The sequence below is a fragment of the Barbus barbus genome (genome assembly GCF_936440315.1).
Source record: "Barbus barbus genome assembly, chromosome: 43".
Classification (NCBI taxonomy): Eukaryota; Metazoa; Chordata; class Actinopteri; order Cypriniformes; family Cyprinidae; genus Barbus; species Barbus barbus.
Window position 1 is genome coordinate 3,257,003 of NC_136721.1, and position 16,772 is coordinate 3,273,774.

At 38.6% G+C, this 16,772-nt stretch overlaps 2 protein-coding genes across 2 annotated transcripts; both read left to right on the top strand.

The window, feature by feature from the left end:
* The first annotated feature begins 2,697 nt into the window (after nt 1–2,697).
* LOC306862028 (uncharacterized protein) lies at nt 2,698–4,599 on the top strand. The gene is made up of 2 exons (XM_079404610.1): nt 2,698–3,030; nt 3,240–4,599. Exons 1-2 carry the CDS (start codon nt 2,818–2,820, stop codon nt 4,515–4,517), a joined length of 1,491 nt encoding a protein of 496 aa, XP_079260736.1. The 5' UTR covers nt 2,698–2,817; the 3' UTR covers nt 4,518–4,599.
* Nucleotides 4,600–5,562: 963 nt separating this feature from the next.
* Nucleotides 5,563–15,381, top strand: LOC306862862 (NEDD4 family-interacting protein 1-like). Its single transcript, XM_079405906.1, has 8 exons — nt 5,563–5,787; nt 7,234–7,321; nt 7,533–7,663; nt 11,922–12,009; nt 12,246–12,370; nt 12,624–12,690; nt 12,924–13,029; nt 14,199–15,381. Exons 1-7 carry the CDS (start codon nt 5,758–5,760, stop codon nt 13,025–13,027), a joined length of 633 nt encoding a protein of 210 aa, XP_079262032.1. The 5' UTR covers nt 5,563–5,757; the 3' UTR covers nt 13,028–13,029; nt 14,199–15,381.
* Nucleotides 15,382–16,772: the final 1,391 nt, after the last annotated feature.

The window sequence follows — 16,772 nt, forward strand, 5'->3', positions numbered from 1 at the left end:
AATATGCAGAGATGGGCACAAATACATCAAAATGTATTTAAATACAAATACAGTATTTTGTATTTTGAAAATACACAAAATATATTTGAAATCCAGTGAAGTAACACTAGGGCCTGTTTACACCAAGAATGAAAATTATAAGGTAACATATTAGTGTATTCTAAGTGTTCAATGTAGTTGTGTCATCTGTCACTTTAAATGGTCAAGCTCTTTAAAGCAGAAATGATTCCGATTGGCTGTCAATGTTTTTATCATTCATCCTTTTTTGTGCTGTTATGGTTATAGTTGTGGTGTGCTATCTGCTATTCACTTAGATTTAGGATGTACTTACACTAGGAGATCTGATCCGTGCTTGAGCGCGATTGACCCCCAAAGTCCAGTTCATTTCACAAGTGTGACTGCTCTGTACCGTGTCCAGTGCGGTTCATTTAACCATGCCCTGGCCCACTTGAATAATAATAATTAATATTTAGTTACATTTATATAGCGCTTTTCTGGGTACTCAAAGCGCTTTACATAGAAGGGGGGAATCTCCTCAACCACCACCAATGTGCAGCATCCACCTGGATGATGCGACAGCAGCCATATTGCACCAGAACGCCCACCACACACCAGCTACAGGTGGAGAGGAGACAGAGAGATGAAGCCAATTAGTGTATGGGGATGATTAGGAGGCCATGATGGTCAGAGGCCAATGGGGAAATTTGGCCAGGATGCCGGGGTTACACCCCTACTCTTTTTCAGATTTTTTTTATGACCACAGAGAGTCAGGACCTCTCTAAACCGCTCTAAACCGTTAACATCTCATCCGAAGGACGGTGCTTTTTACAGTATAGTGTCCCCGTCACTACACTGGGGCATTAGGACCCACACAGACTGCAGGGTGAGCACCCCCTGCTGGCCTCACTAACACCTCTTCCAACAACAACCTAGTTTTCCCAGGAGGTCTCCCATCCAGGTACTGACCAGACTCAACCCTGCTTAGCTTCAGTGGCCAACCATTCTTGGGCTGCAGGGTGATATGGCTGCTGCTCAAGTGCAGTACACATGTAGTGTGACCGCTAACCGCACCGGAGCATGTAACAATTCACTTACTATTTTTGTATGCGCTATTGTTATCATTATCAAAAATCTTTATAACTACTTGGATATCACACTTTCCAATTCATTTAATTGGAGTACATTTAGATTTAGAATGGGTCTGGTTCTCATCTTATCGATGTTATCTTTGTCTTGGGGTAAATACACACATAAACCTGCTTATTACTCATTTATACTCGTTTCTTTATCACGCTGATGTGTCAATAGCTCCTGCACACTAGAAGCTCCACAGATATATTTGCATACCTAGTACTCAAAAGGTTTTGTGAAGCTTTTGAACCTTTTTTTTCTGAGAGTGAATACTAATTTTATCAATTTATTAATAGACACTGAATGAAACAAGCAACTGTCTTTGAGTGATTCACTCAAATGATTCTTTCGAAGAGACTGAATTTGGTCTCATAAGCATTTTCAGCAATTCACGTCATCATGATAAATTTCAGGTATGATTTGCAATCTACTCCAGTCACTAAAAGTACAACAAATCCAATAAATAAATAAAGGAAAGGACATGATGTGTGGCGACCCCTACTCAGAATTTGTGCTCTGCATTTAACCCATCCAAGTGCACACACACAGCAGTGAGTAGTGAACACACACCCGGAGCAGTGGGCAGCCATTTATGCTGCGGTGCCCAGGGAGCAGTTGGGGGTTCAGTGCCTTGCTCAAGGGTCTCACCTCAGTTGTGGTTTTGAGGGTGGAGAGAGAACGCTGGACATTCACTCCCCCCACCTGAGACTCGAACCCATGACCTTTGGGTTATGAGTCCGACTCTCTATCCATTAGGCCATGACTGCCGAACGAACGAGAAATATATTCAACATGGATAATAATAACAAGTTTTTATAACTACATGTCAGCAGTAATGGCTGCTGAAAATTCAGCTTTGTGATAACAGCAATACATTTTTAAATATATTAAAGCGGAAAACTGTTTTTTTTTTTATTGTAATATTTCACTATATTTCCGTTTCTACTGTATTTTTGATTAAATAAATTAATCATTGGCAAGCATAAGAGACTTCAAAGTCATTAAAAAATATTATTTATTTGTTTAAATTGTTTATTGTTTATTATTATGTAGTATTTAAAATGTACATACTGTGGTCACTGTTGTTTAAAGTGGTCTTTCAGCTAGTGCAAAACCCCTCTAAAACCAACCAAAACTATTCTAACTGTAACATTGAATAATTAACATAATTTAAAAATAAATAAAGTTTAAATAATTTAAAAAGTTACAAGTTTAATAACTTTGTTTTATTATTATTAATGTTATTGTTATTATTATTGTTGTTATTTTAAGTTTAAAGTAGAGTGTTATATTTAAATGTTTAATGTCTGTCCAATCAGGCCTGTAAGTACGCTTATAAATTATAATTGTTTCTTAAAAGTGATCAGGGGTTTTTTTGTATGATCTTTTAATTTTCAGGGACAGGAGAAGAGTTTGGGAAACTTGTCAGGAAGCAGCCAGTGTTTAATAGTATTGATGTATTTACTGCTTCTCTCCTGAGCTGCTCATATAGGGCTGAGTTCTCAGGGTTCCGCTCACTGTTGTGACATCATAATGGAGATTCCGTTCTGGCAGCTCTAAACTGCTGTTCTGACTAATTGTCTTCTGTTGGTGTGTTAGGAGTGAAAAGATCGAAAGCTACTTTCGTGACTTTCTGCAAATATTGACGACAAATACTGAATTTACTTGCAGCATCCAGTGTCCACAATGGCACTGTTTAGCAGGGTTTTTAGACAACTTTTTGAGCGTTTTGCTCACTTCTTGCGCAGAAGGGAGACACCTTTGAGGGCACAGCAGTGTGCAGCGCAAGAACGGGCGGCACTAGAGAAACTTCCAGAGGCATCGTTGACGAAGGCGGGTGAGAGTGAGGCCTTCGACTTCACTGCCAAAAACAGGAAGTGCAGGAGGAGACGCCGCCAGGTAACTTACCTGAGAAGTACCAGCTTGCACTGAAAAAAGAACCAATTTTCACTCTGTAATTACTAGTCAATTTCACAATGAATTACAAACAAACATCAACACATTGAATTAAATGTCAAATTTTGAAAACAGAAAGACGGAAAAAGTATTATCTTGTATAATGTACCACAATAATCTTTATTCACAAACTTGAAACATCATTTTTACAGTATGGAGAGAAAAAGAAGGAAAGACAGGTGAAGAGAAAGGTGAAGAAGGAGAGAGAGAGGAATGAGGGAGGAAGGATAAAGGATACAGAACATGTGGCGCAGAAAAAAAGAGAGTCTGCCAAATTAAGAGAGATGCAGAGTCTAGAAAACTTGATGCAGGGGGGAAATGAGTATAGAGAGGCTGGAGAAAAGAAAAAGAAGAAGAGAAAACTGAATGAACGAAAGACCACTGAGCCAACTCCACTTCTTGTGGAGGTCAAACCTCTGCAAACTCTAATCAGTCCTCCAGTGAGGTCTTCCTTCTTGACGCCAATAGAAGGAGAACGTCCAGTGTTTCCAAGTGTCTCTGAAGACCTTCCTCTACCAGCTGCTCGCTTCAAGCCCCTGCCGCCAGTGACCAAACCACCCATGTATCCTCAAAAGCCAGCTCCTGCACCAGAGGAAGTGTGCTTGCCATGTTCTCCTCTTCAAGTGGATCGTCCCAAACCGTTGGCAGTTCCTCCACGTCCCACAGCAGCACATGATGAACTGTTTTCCCTCCGACGCTCCCAAGTAAGTCCTCCCAAACAACTGGTGGTTCCTCCGAGCCCCACTCCTGAAGTTGTTGATCTGCAGTGTTCTTCAACTCAAGTGTGTCCTCCCAGCCCGGTGAAGCCTCAGCAGTTCACTTCTTCCCTGTTTGAGCTGCCTCCACAACTCGTGCTCATCGACATAGAGGATGAGGAGACCGAGTATGTGGAGTACACAGGGAAGACCATTCGGGCCTGTGACTTACCCAAGTCTGAACGCCCCCGACCGCCGGAGGCTGAAATGAAACCGAGAAAGATGATTGCTTGGTTGGACAGTGACAGCGAGGTGCTGGAGGAAGTGTGGGCGAGTGAAGTGGTGGAGGTCCAGGGATGTGAGGAAGAGAAAGATAACCCTGATGAAATGGGAGACTCCAAGGCCATAGAAGGGCTTTTGAATGACGCCTCTCAGAAAAAGAAGGAGTTGGATGAGCACATGATGAAGCTGTTCTGTGTAACCTCTCCTGAAGGTCCCAAAAATGAGACTCAGCACAAAGTGAATGTCCAGGAAGAGCCAAAGAGCAAAATAAAAGTGCCACTTTTTCTGTTCATCTGGGCAGAAAAGAAGGCCAAGAAAAAGGAGGAGAAGAAAATTCAGAAGGAGAAGGAGCAAAGAGAAAAAGAGTTGCTGCTTGAACGCTACAGGAACGATCCAAAACTGAAGCACTTGTTGATCAACAAGCACAACCGCCACTACTGCTCCTCTGAATGATGATCGTTGTCCCTTCTCAAAACATCCTCTTCACCTTTAACCTTCTGTGTACAAATAATAAAAAAAAACTGTGCAAAAATCCATGCAAGTTTCCTGACTATTAACACATAAAAACACGTTTAATGGTCAAATATTTAATATGGAAACATGTTTGGAGTGATTTTCAACCATTTTGAATAACCATTTAACTAACTAAGAACAGCCACAGGACATGAAAGATTCATCTCAGATCACAACATTAAAACTATACTTGATTTGAGTAAAAGGCACATTTCATAGGTCATTTTCAATTAGGGTTATCATATTGTCTATGATGTGATATTTCCAATGTTTCTTCCACCAGAGGCCTTGGTTTTTTTTTACCTGCTGAGGCAGGTATGCGTTTTTCCACAAAAGCAAGATCACCATGTGTTAAAGTCATGCACATAATAATGCAATAACCATTTTAAGCAGTTTATACATAGCACAACAGCATGCATTTAACTGAAAATCCAGAATCATCAACAAGCTAACTGTAAAGATAGCACTGTGAATGATGATGTAGTTGTCAACAAATGGGATACTATATTTTATTCCAAATTAAATATCTTAAATATCTACGATTTAGGCTTTAATAAGAATTTCCCAGGAAACCTGGCGTCCTCCACGATTCCTATTCTCTCCAACAGCAAAGCACTCGAATGTGACATGCTTGTAATCAGGACATCTGTAATTGGAAATAGGACATTTTGATAGCAGACGAAGGCAGTATTATTCCTTGTTTCCTTACAGGAATCCAGAAAATGTCATTATCCAATTCTAGATGGAGTCATACAGCTGCAGCTCGCATGCATGAAAGTGGCATGTTTGAGCAAGGAAATCAGCAGTCTAATAAAGTATTTTATGTATTTTGAAAATACAAAAATTAAATGTATTTAAATGCAAAATGCATATGATTTTTTTCAAAGGTATTTAAATACAAAATAGTACATGTATTTGAAATACTGCCCATCCCTGATAATATGTCATGTTTACAATGTAGGAAATGCATGCCTGGGTGATGTACATGTTGTGCTCGTTTCGTCCTGTGAGGGGCGCTGAAGTTCACAGCTGTCTGACTGACATCACAGGAAGCTCCAAGACAATCTGATCTGATGAGGGCTGTGGCTTTGCCATTAACTAGACATATTTTATTTAGACAGTTTGCTGTGTGAGTTGTGTCTATACTGGGATCCTCGTTATCTTTTTAAGCTCGCTGAGGATGGCTGAGCCAAGTGGGAGATATCAGCAGGTGAGTGAACTCCTCTGTAACTCGACACGGTTATTTGTGAAGCAGAGCCTCGGCAGGCGCCTCCACGGCGGGGAGTGTTGTCGGGAAACACCGAGGCTCTGACAGGATGCGGGCCGCAGTGTTTTGAAATGAATAACACGTCCATTTAAATGATAGCGACACTTAAATCTGTGAACATATAGCGTTTAACCAGTAAAATGCTTGCTAATGCAGTTGTTTCTTGCTTGCGTCAAAGTTTTCATTCATACACTATAAATTATGTTACTCTTTTACAGTAAGTTACCCATGCAAGGAACTTAATGCAGGGATATTGCAGATGTTTATGTAACGTTAGCCTGGTTTATTAAATTGACAAGTTGAAAAAATAGCTGGTTAGAACACTGAACTATCGTTACAGGCCATTGTAATGTAATATCACACTGCAGCAGACATGTTGGCAGAAGTGTTTGACTATTATTTTTTAACATCCTACTCAGTGACATATTAAGTTTGGTCAAGGTTATTGCACTAACCTTTATATGGTGCAATTCTGATATCAGAGAATACCATGGTACTTTGATCTACTATAGAATTGCATGTCCAAGCCACTTCAAAAACTGTTTCTGTGGTTAACATTATAGTAGACTAAGTTACTTACTTAAAATGTTCGGTTCAGTTTCTTCCGTGCAGTAAATGTTCAACTTGAAATATTACTAACAATATAAAAGGTATTCTTATGTTTACTAAAATCCATGAAAGACTTCGCAATAAGACACGTGTCCCATGAAGGTGGACATTTTTTAGAATTATACTAAAAGAGATTTTGCTTATTAAAAAAAGAATAGGCATACTGTCCATTAGAGAGCAGAAGGCATGTAATAGATTTTGTGTAATGGGTTTTTCAGCAAACTTTTGACCGTGTTGATCATTTAGAGGCGTTTTAAATGCATGTGTCAAATTTAATGCAATAATATTTAGGCGTAGTAGTAATATTGAATTTACAAAATGGTGTAATCCTATTCCATCGCTATTATGTGGCCGTCCACTTTTTAATTTAGTAATAAGTTTTGCATTGATGTTGTATTATGTAATGTGAATACTTCTGGTCATCATTAATAAAGGGCAGTTTGGCAGCCCCCTTTTTTTTTTCTTCCTGATTTGTGAAATGGTGAAGATGAACACTTCTGGAATGAGAGTGTTTAGTGCGTGGGCATGTGATGAGTGTATGGAAAGTCATGTGAGTTTAAACTTAGAGTTGCATTGTCATGGTGTGCATTTTTACGGAGGATTTACACTGACACCACTGATGTTTAAATTTAACACATTAAAATCAGGTTTTACTTGTACCAGATCATCTCATATTTCCACTTGCCTTTGACTGAGTTGTATTTGCAGCCATGTTACAGTCAAACTTGGGAGGCAAAGTTCAAGATTTCATGCAGTTAATGAATTCTCTTGTGTCACCAGCTGCCCAATGAAGAGGAGCCAGAGGAGAGAGCTCAGGTGGCCAGTGATCCTCCGCCCCCTTACAATAGTATTACAGCTGACAACGCAGGTATGCAACATTTATAGGGCCTTGTGAAATCCTTTAGATTTTTCTGTGTTTTCCATTTGAATTCTTCTGGGTTGTATTTTAAAGGTAAATAATCACAAAGAATGTTTAATCATCATGGAAATCATGCACAACATGTATTTTGTTTGTTCAAACCATATTACGAAATAGCAATCAACATCGATTTTTTAATTTTTTTTTCACTCTTTCTCAGCATATTTTGATTACAAAGACGATGCAGCGTTTCCCAAGCCCCCATCTTACAACGTAGCCACATCTCTACCATCGTACGATGAGGCAGAACGAACCAAAGCAGAGGCTACTATCCCACTGGTGTCAGGCCGAGTAAGTACCCCAAATCTCAGCCACTAATTCCAACCAGCTCTGGGACAAAAAAAAAAAATCCTTAACATCACCGCAGGAAATGCTGTTTTAATGTGATGTTTCCCCTGTTCACTGCTCTGTTTCTCTGCCACACGCTGCTTGCGTACAGCACAGGGAACATCTGGACACATTCGATGATGTAACTCGCTGTGTGCTGGAGGTACAATAACAGAGTGTGTGAGACTGTAAAGTGTGATGGAGGTGATGTCAATCTAGGGAGACCCCAGGGCCCGGTTACAATATAGGTTTATATTTATTTGTGTAATGTAATTTGCTGCACAGAAAAATATCAGCATTGCATGTTTGATACAATTATTAGCATTTGGAGAACAGCACTGATTTGGTGCTTTTCGGGCCATGAAGTGTTGTCCCTGGTGTCTTCGGTTTAGACGTGATGATAGAGCAGTTGTTCCCAACCACGTTCCTGGAGGCCCCCCCAACACCACACATTTTGCGTCTCTCCTTTGTCTGACACACCCATTTCAGGTCTTGGAGTCTACTAATGAGCTGATGATCTGAATCAGATGTGTTTGATTAAGGAGTCAAGGAAAACATGTAGTGTTAGGGGGCCTCCGGGGACGTGATTGGGAACCACTGCTATAGAGTATCCGAAACATTTTTTTTTTTTCTGGAGATATTTTGCTTTTGAATGTGTTATATATCTGTCAAATGTTTAAAATTCAGTTCTTTCAGTCAGAACAACTTGTAAAGGAAGTTCAAAAATGTTTGATGAAAGTGGAATCATGGACCTGCTAGCAGTGGAGAAATAAAAAATAAAAGTGACGATTCTTTTGAGACTTTATTGTAATATGAAACCATACTTCAATCTCATTAGTGACATTTATTTTTTATAGTATTGATTAGTTTAAGATTTTTTTTAATAGGCATTGCGTCGTATGTGCAATCTTGTTTAATATTGCAAAATGAAAATTCTGCATGTGGTGAAACATTTCCCCACTCTGATTCACATCAGATTCAGGTTGGTTCAAATTTCACATTCTTTGCTCGTGAAATTTGCACCTTTAGATCGTTTGCACTGTTAAACATCTTTGACGTTGCATCTCTACCTTTACCTCCTTCAAAGTACCACTGTCACATCTGCACACATGCAACCAAATAACATTGGTAGCTACGACTTGTTCTTATTTTTAAACACCTTGCTTGCCAAACTAAAACTGCTTCATTCTGTTGCTTAAGTATCCCAATGCTAGCAAAAACATAAGGATGAGACCCATGTGATGTCTAAATTTTAACTTTTGCTGTTTTAAAGTCAGCAAAAAAAAATCCAGAGAAATGTCAGTACCAAGTACTTTTTATGTTGACTGTTTTAAGTACTTGTTCTGCCTACTTTCACACAAGCACTTTTGGTGCACACTCGGGTTCATTTGATGGCAGAGTTTGGTTCATTTGTATAAAATGTTTTCCAAACTTGGGTGTGCACCCATGAGCTGCGCATGAGTCCGGTTTTAAAAGCTGGTTTGGGGTATGGTTCATGTGAACTTCAATGCGTGTATCTGCCTCCCTCCAGCAGAAATTGAATCCTGTGTAATAGGGCTGCAACTAACAAGTTTGATAATTAAACTGATCTGTTATTTCTTTGATTAGTCACATGAAAAAATACAAAAAATTATAAGTATTAAAAATAATACTTGTATTAAAATTAAAAAAAAGTAATCCATAATTTACTTAATAGTTATTCCTTATCCTGCCCATTGTTGTCCTCAAAATGATGTGTAATTTGAAGGCAGTAAAAATAAATATAGTGAATTTATTTAGAAAGGCAATGTGCAAAAAGGATTAACTCCTTTTTGCACATTGCCTTTCTAAATAAATTCACTATATTTATTTTTACTGCCTTCAAATTACACATCATCATTCAATATAAGATGTTTGCTTACCATTTGAAAGTAAAAGTTAAAATTACTAAATTAAAAATAATAAAAAAGAAAAACGAAAGCAAAAGCAAAGAGAACAAAATGTTAACTGGTTGAACACTGCTTTAAATGGCACACACATTGAATGGGCAACCCGCGCTAAACTATATGCTTTAGTTTGAAGCTCTTGATATGTATTTCGTATTCTCATATTTAGGACAACATAAGTTATGCAGTATTCCAGCAGCAGCTCACTCTACATCCTCTGCTGTTTTCTAGATGTGTTTTTGTCCATAAAATTTAACAGAATCCATAGACAGCAAGCAATCCAACTATAGTTCAGACCAAGCAATCGAACCAAGTGTGAAAGCACCATGAAGGTACATGTCTACCAAGTCTGCTCTTAAAGTGTTGCTTTATTGTTACTTAAGTGTTTGTGGTTTATGTTTCTGTGAATTATATGAGGCCCAATGCATCCAGTCACACTCTTCTCCTACCATTATCTAATTCTCTTGTTTTTCTTATTTAAAGGGGTCATGGCATGAATATTTTTTTTTTTTTAAATGTACCTTTTTATTTAAATGCCACTGTAATGGTTGACTAACATCAATGCATAGGAAATAGCAAATATCAATGTCCCTTGTTATTGCATGAACACATTATCCATAAAAAAACATCATTAACAGACAAACCAATGTTTGTCATTGTTTATGATGTAATTGGTTTGGATCTGCTGTCAGATCCAATATAAAAGTGAAAAGTGAGTAAAAGTGAAGTGTGGCCAAGTATGGTGTCCCATACTTGAAATTTGTGCTCTGCATTTAACCCATCCAAGTGCACACACACACCGTGAACACACACCCGGATCAGTGGGCAGCCAATGCTGCGGCGCCCGGGGAGCAGTTGGGGGTTCAATGCCTTGCTCAAGGGTCTCACCTCAGTTGTGGTGTTGAAGGTGGAGAGAGCGCAGGTTATTCACTCCCCCCACGGACAATTCCTGCCGGACCCGAGACTCGAACCCACGACATTCGGGTTACAAGTCTGATTCTCTATCCATTAGGCCACGACTGCCCCACTGTATAGGGTATACGGCTGTATAATTGGCTGCTTCATCTTTCCACTAAAGTTTCTTTCCACAAAAGTTGCAAACTCTCCATTACTGTACTTCATTTACATAATATGCAGTCAAATGCTCCAAACAAACATCTAGTACTCCAGACGCCATCCACTTGTTCCTGATACTGGGGTGTGAAGAGTTGATCTTCACCGCTGGGAACGGCAGTACTGGCTGCATTATACATATACATACACATACACACACCTCATTCCCACCCCTGCTGTTTAGCCATCGGAGAGCGGGTGCACACGTAATCTCGATGGCACACGGACATTTCACACACTTCTTCTCCCCCCTCTACAGTATACATGCCCTGGATAAACCACACAGACACACTGTTGTTAGTTTGAAGTTTTATTGTTAGTTCGTTTTGTCTTGTGTGTGGGGGAAGTAGTCGGACTCCCACGTTGCGCCGGTGAAACCAAACGATCGGGCAGCGCCCGCCGTGTCGGCACAATGCGATTGTAGTCCGACGAAACCATTGTTGTTTTGTGTCGTCTTTTCTGTGGAGAGAAAAGAGGGTAAATGTTAATGAGTTGTGTTATTAATGTGTTAATAATGGTTTATTAGTTTTTGTGTTTCATAATGTGATTTGATGTTTTACATGAAGTTTATGATTTCAAAATGAGATTATAAGATTAAATACTTACCTGATAATGGTACCCTCCGGGTAGGGGGTGGAGCCTGGCCTATAAGAAGGGAGGCCAGGCTCACATCAAGTGCTTGTTTACCAAGTCAGCGAACGTGCTACTGCGGTGCCGTAAGCAAAACTAGACCTCTTGTATATTGTGGATACTCATTTGTACTGTACATTATTATTTGTAGTTTATTTTGTTCTATTTTTTTTTTTTTGTTGGTACTTTGCTTTTTTTTTTTTGACTGAGCACTTGTGTAAATACTCTCACCACTGGATATTTTTACAGCGCACTGTAAATAAAAGTCACCTTTCATTTACTCCTATGGGTCAAGCCATCATTTTGTTTTGTTTTTCTGGACCTAAAACGTCCCGCAGTAGATCTGTAAGGGTCTACTGCATCACATGGGGTCTGTACTTCCTTTTGTTCTCTTGACTGGAGTAGCTCAGGTGCATGGAAAAAGTGATTTACTCGTGTCATGACCTCTTTAAACGACCCCACTATTGTTGTGTTATAGTCTTGCTCTCCTCTTTCTGTCTCTGTTACACATTTAGAGTTGATGGACATCTCTGTCTCTTTATATTTTCCTGCAGGATGATGACTTTGTGGCCAGAGATGACTTTGAGGATGCTGACCAGCTGCAGATAGGCAATGACGGCATTTTCATGTTGACATGTTTCAGTAAGTGTTTTCAGGAATGGTTCAGTAACAGTTTGTGCATTCCCATGTTCCTTTATCTCCTTCCCTTCAAGTGGGACTTTCCAAAAATAAGTTGACCAAATAAAAAAGAAAGGGGGAAAAAAATGGTCATGTTTAATTTGTGTATTTGTTTGTTTGTTTTTTTTAATGGGAATGAACCATTCCATATAATCTTTAGAAAATCTGATATTTCAATTTTAAATCTCATTTTTCCTCAGTGGCATTCCTCTTCAACTGGATTGGCTTCTTTCTATCATTCTGCCTTACAACCTCAGCAGCTGGGCGTTATGGCGCTATATCTGGGTTTGGTTTGTCCCTCATCAAATGGATTCTCATTGTACGGGTACGCTTCCACCTAGACATCTACAGCTAATTTGACACATTATGCTTTATCTAGATAGTATATCTATTGGTTAACCATTTTGGCTTGGCTGGGTTAGTGAGAACATTCCAGAAGCACATTACCCCACATTAGTACTCACCACAACTGCTCAAATCTGACTAAATGATTCGAACGTGCTGTAATGTGTTTTCTTCATGACATTACAAGCCTGGACATGATCGGTGCTTCTCTTCCTCTCTCTTTTCATTGTCAGTTTTCTACTTATTTCCCTGGTTACTTTGATGGACAGTACTGGTTATGGTGGGTGTTTCTGGTGCTTGGTAAGTCTAAGTCCACAAAACACAACTGAAGTTCCTTAAGTTAAATGTTTTGTTGTAAAACAGGCTTATGATCCGTATAAGTAGATTCTAAAACAGTTTGATGTTTATCTAGTATAATGACATTCTTCATTTAAAGCCCATCTTATGCATTAAAAAAAAAAATTGTGCATTGTCGGCCCAGTTAAAAGGCCGTTTGAAGCGAAATCACTGAAATGAGTTTTTATGACCTACAGGCATCCTGCTCTTCCTCAGAGGCTTTATTAACTACGCCAAGATCCGGAAAATGGCAGACTCCGTTTCTACTCTTCCGCGGACCAGAGTTCTCTTCATCTATTAAAGGTTAATATTTCTGAGCCTCTTTTATATGAAGGCAAAGCTATTTTGTGTTTATTAAATTAAGTTCAATTGATGATTGTCATCACGTGATGATTCCCTTGTGAGCAACTCCTCCTTAATATTTAAAGGCAGCTATATATATTTTTTATATATATATGTTTTAAAAAAATAATATTTAAAAATGTATACAAAGTTAAATTAAAAGCCCTTTAACCCACAACCTATTGTTATGAACACCGTCTTTTCAGGATCCAATGAATTATAAAAAAAGAAACGTCCTCTCGCATTCGACTGCTTTTATTTCCAGCAGTATTTCTTAACATGTAAATATTAGTATTAGCATAGAAAGTTTGACAACTGAGACAAACTAAAAAAAGTTTCACAGGCATTTGACGAATAATGTAATGATGAGGCACTGAACAAAGCAGGGGTCAATATCAAAAGTTGCAGTGAGTATTTTGGGTGGCCACCATCTGCTTTAAGTACTACAGTACAACCTGTTTTATTAGAATCTGCTGGTTTTAACCCTGTGAGAAAACTTATTTATTCAGTTAACACTTGACATTTGAAGAGATTTTAACAGTTACGCCAAATACAGTAGTGAGAATAAATAGTAAAAACCTGATATAAGTTAGCAATACATTTTTCTCACCATGAAAATAGCCACAGAAACTTAAAAGGCAAACAAACAAACTCATCCTCATGGAATCAACAAGATTTGCCAGTTCTTGCTGGGATGTTACCCCTTTCTTCCACCAAGACACTTGCAAATTCTGAACACGTCTGAAGAGACACATGGAGACATGGTTTGCCACTGCAGGGTCGATGCGCTCTTCTCGCTGTCTCCTGTAGCATTGTCTTGTGCAGCTTATATTACGAACACTGCAGTCCATAGGTGCATGTGTTAGCTTATTTAAATTTTATGAAATTATCTTTAAGTATCCTGAAAAGGGCACATTTTTTTTTTTTTTTTTTCAGAGGGGAGTTACACATGTCATTTAGGCTTCGTGCAGTGTTGCAGGTTAAATACTGTAATGATCATACAAAATTTGTGTTCAGAAGCAAGCATGCATTTTGGAACAGCTCTAGAAGAGTTTATAATAATAATGACTGCCCAGTCCAGTAAAGGGAACGCATGAATAATGCTATTTTTTTTTTTTAATCTGCTCTAGTCACTTGCTGAAAACACATTGACGGACCTGCATTGAGCCGTTGACCCAGCGGGGAAAATATATTTAAGAAAAAAAATCCTTCCATCTGTTATCTACTCATCTGAAAGGAAGACCGCAGAATTCCAGAGCGATGGAGGAAAAGTGTTTTTTTTTCCACCCTCTGCTTTTGAAAATGCAGTTTGGGTGTTAGATAGCAAGATACTCTTTTTACGTTTCTAGATGTAAAGTAGTGGATGCTAACAGCTCTGTACCTGTTCTGAAATCATTAGTGGTTTGATGTTGAGTGCTATTTGCTTTTTCCAAGTCTGTAATGTATTAAAAAAGCCTTGTGTATGAGATCTCATTTGTAGTACAGGCATGCACTATACTCCCTGTTAACCAGTAGGGGGAAGTCTTGCTTTTTTGATTTCAGTGTTTTCTCCCTCCTCCCTCATTCAGTGACGTTTGACAAGAAGGCAACCAGTCACTGCTGGTCACCATTCATGGAGAGCTTTTCTCTTTGTGAATGGCAGTGTGAAATGAATTGAATCTAAAACAGTCGATGCTTTTCTTCTATTCTCTTCTACTGTTTCTCTCTCGCTCCCTACATGACATGAAATTAAAGTTGCTGTTTTTAAGTTACCATTTTTGATGTGGCTCAGACATGTTTTATTGGCCATGTCGTTTTTCGAGGGGCTTATTAATAGCAAAATTAAGATCATGGAATATATTTTTTTTAAGATCTAGAAGGCACATGAATGGCATCTAGCATTAGCAAAAATATATATATATATATTTTTTTTTTTTTTTTGCACTCAACATTTGGCTTTATGTTTGAGTACTTTTTCAGTGAAGGAAACTTTAATATTTGCATTCAAACATTTGGCCTTTTATACAACGAGGCTGATGGCACTGCACATTTTTCCGACCTTTGAATATACATTTAGCCGGATGCCTCTCCCCCACCTTGTGCAGTGGCCATGATAGGGGCCCGTTTGATCTCTCGCTGTCTAATCATGCATCACTTTGTTGTGGCTTGTCTGCTCTTGTCACCTTGGGTCTCGTCCATGACACAGGAAGTTACTCTTTTGTGTTCAGTTTTCCATGCAGCTTTGCGGTCACCCTTTGAATTCCAATGGCTGTGCACATGTATTTGCTTGTAAATAAGACACTGCTATTAAATGTCTCTGCTGTTCAACGTTTACTGGAAATGTTTTGGTCTATCTTTGTCATAAGGGTGCATTATATACGAGAAAACATTTAAAGTTATTAGTAGTTAAACTCTGATAAACTTTATACAGTATAGTTAATATTCTCAGTATATGCCTTATTAGTCGTTTGATTAATTTTGCTTTACTTTGTAGAGTCATGAAATTTAAACCTTTTTTTTTTTTCTGGTTTAAAATACTTTTAAAACCATGTGGGGATAATATGAATACAAAGGAACATTTCTAAGCACTTGTTGCCTAACCATTTTCTAACAGCAAAAGCCTTTGAGGAAGAATCATCTGTTACTGAAGGTTTGTTTTCAACTGTTAGCCTCTCCTGAAGTCGCTGAACCAATAAAACTAGTCTGACCTGATTGCCTTGGTCGGATGTAGAGGAAAAATATTCATGTCAACAAGGACAAATTTCTGTTGTGGTTGCGGCCGGAGGCTATTGACAGGCAATATATCATGTCAGCGAAATGAAAGTAATGAATCATGTGGAATGTAGAATTTTAAACAGCTGGTTTTGTATACAAAGATTATATATGTTTTTTTGTCGATGCCCATCTAATAGCTCCTGAATGCATTGCAGTTGTGTGTATGCGAGTGTGGGTTTGAGGAGCAGGCACAGGCTGTCTCCTGTTATTGCCTGTTTGTGCCGTCCATTTGAGGTGTGAAACCAGCAGCTCTCATTCCTCCTTCTGGTGTGACTTCCTGGGGGAAGCGCACAGCATTTAATAACTTAACACTCTCCTACCACTGACAATCAGCTCCGCAAACACAAACACACTCATGCTCTGGAGTCCTAAATATATCCAGGATGGCTTTCCAAGAAGGGGACCAGAGTCCCATTTGAATGTGGAAGGAGGTGGAGTGTGACTGTGGCAGATGAGGAGGGGGGGACGTTTTATTTATATAAATATTAACATTTGTTAATGTTAATCTGATCATACATTCTACAAAATAAAGGTTCCAAAAGGAGGTTTTTGCAGGAATGCCATAGAAGAGCCATTTTGGGTTCCCCAAAGAACCATTCAGTGAACTTATTTTCTTTGTATGAAGAACATTTTGTTTGTTTTTATTACTTAAAACTAAACAAAAATGTGAAATGTTGTCTGAGTACATTATAAATATACAGAAGCCAAGATAAATTAAGCTTAGTTTATATATTTTTCTCTCTTTTTTTTTTTTTTTTTTTTTTTTTTAAGTTAACTGTTATAACCCTGGTGCAATGGAAAGACTGAGTGAATGTTGAAGGTTCTTCGTGTCACCAAATGGCAATAATAATATTAACCTTCTTTTTAATAGTGTCAGAGTATCAGATGATAATAACAGGGTACTTTATGGAAGCATGGTACGTCTATGGTACATTCCCAAAAATAAAATA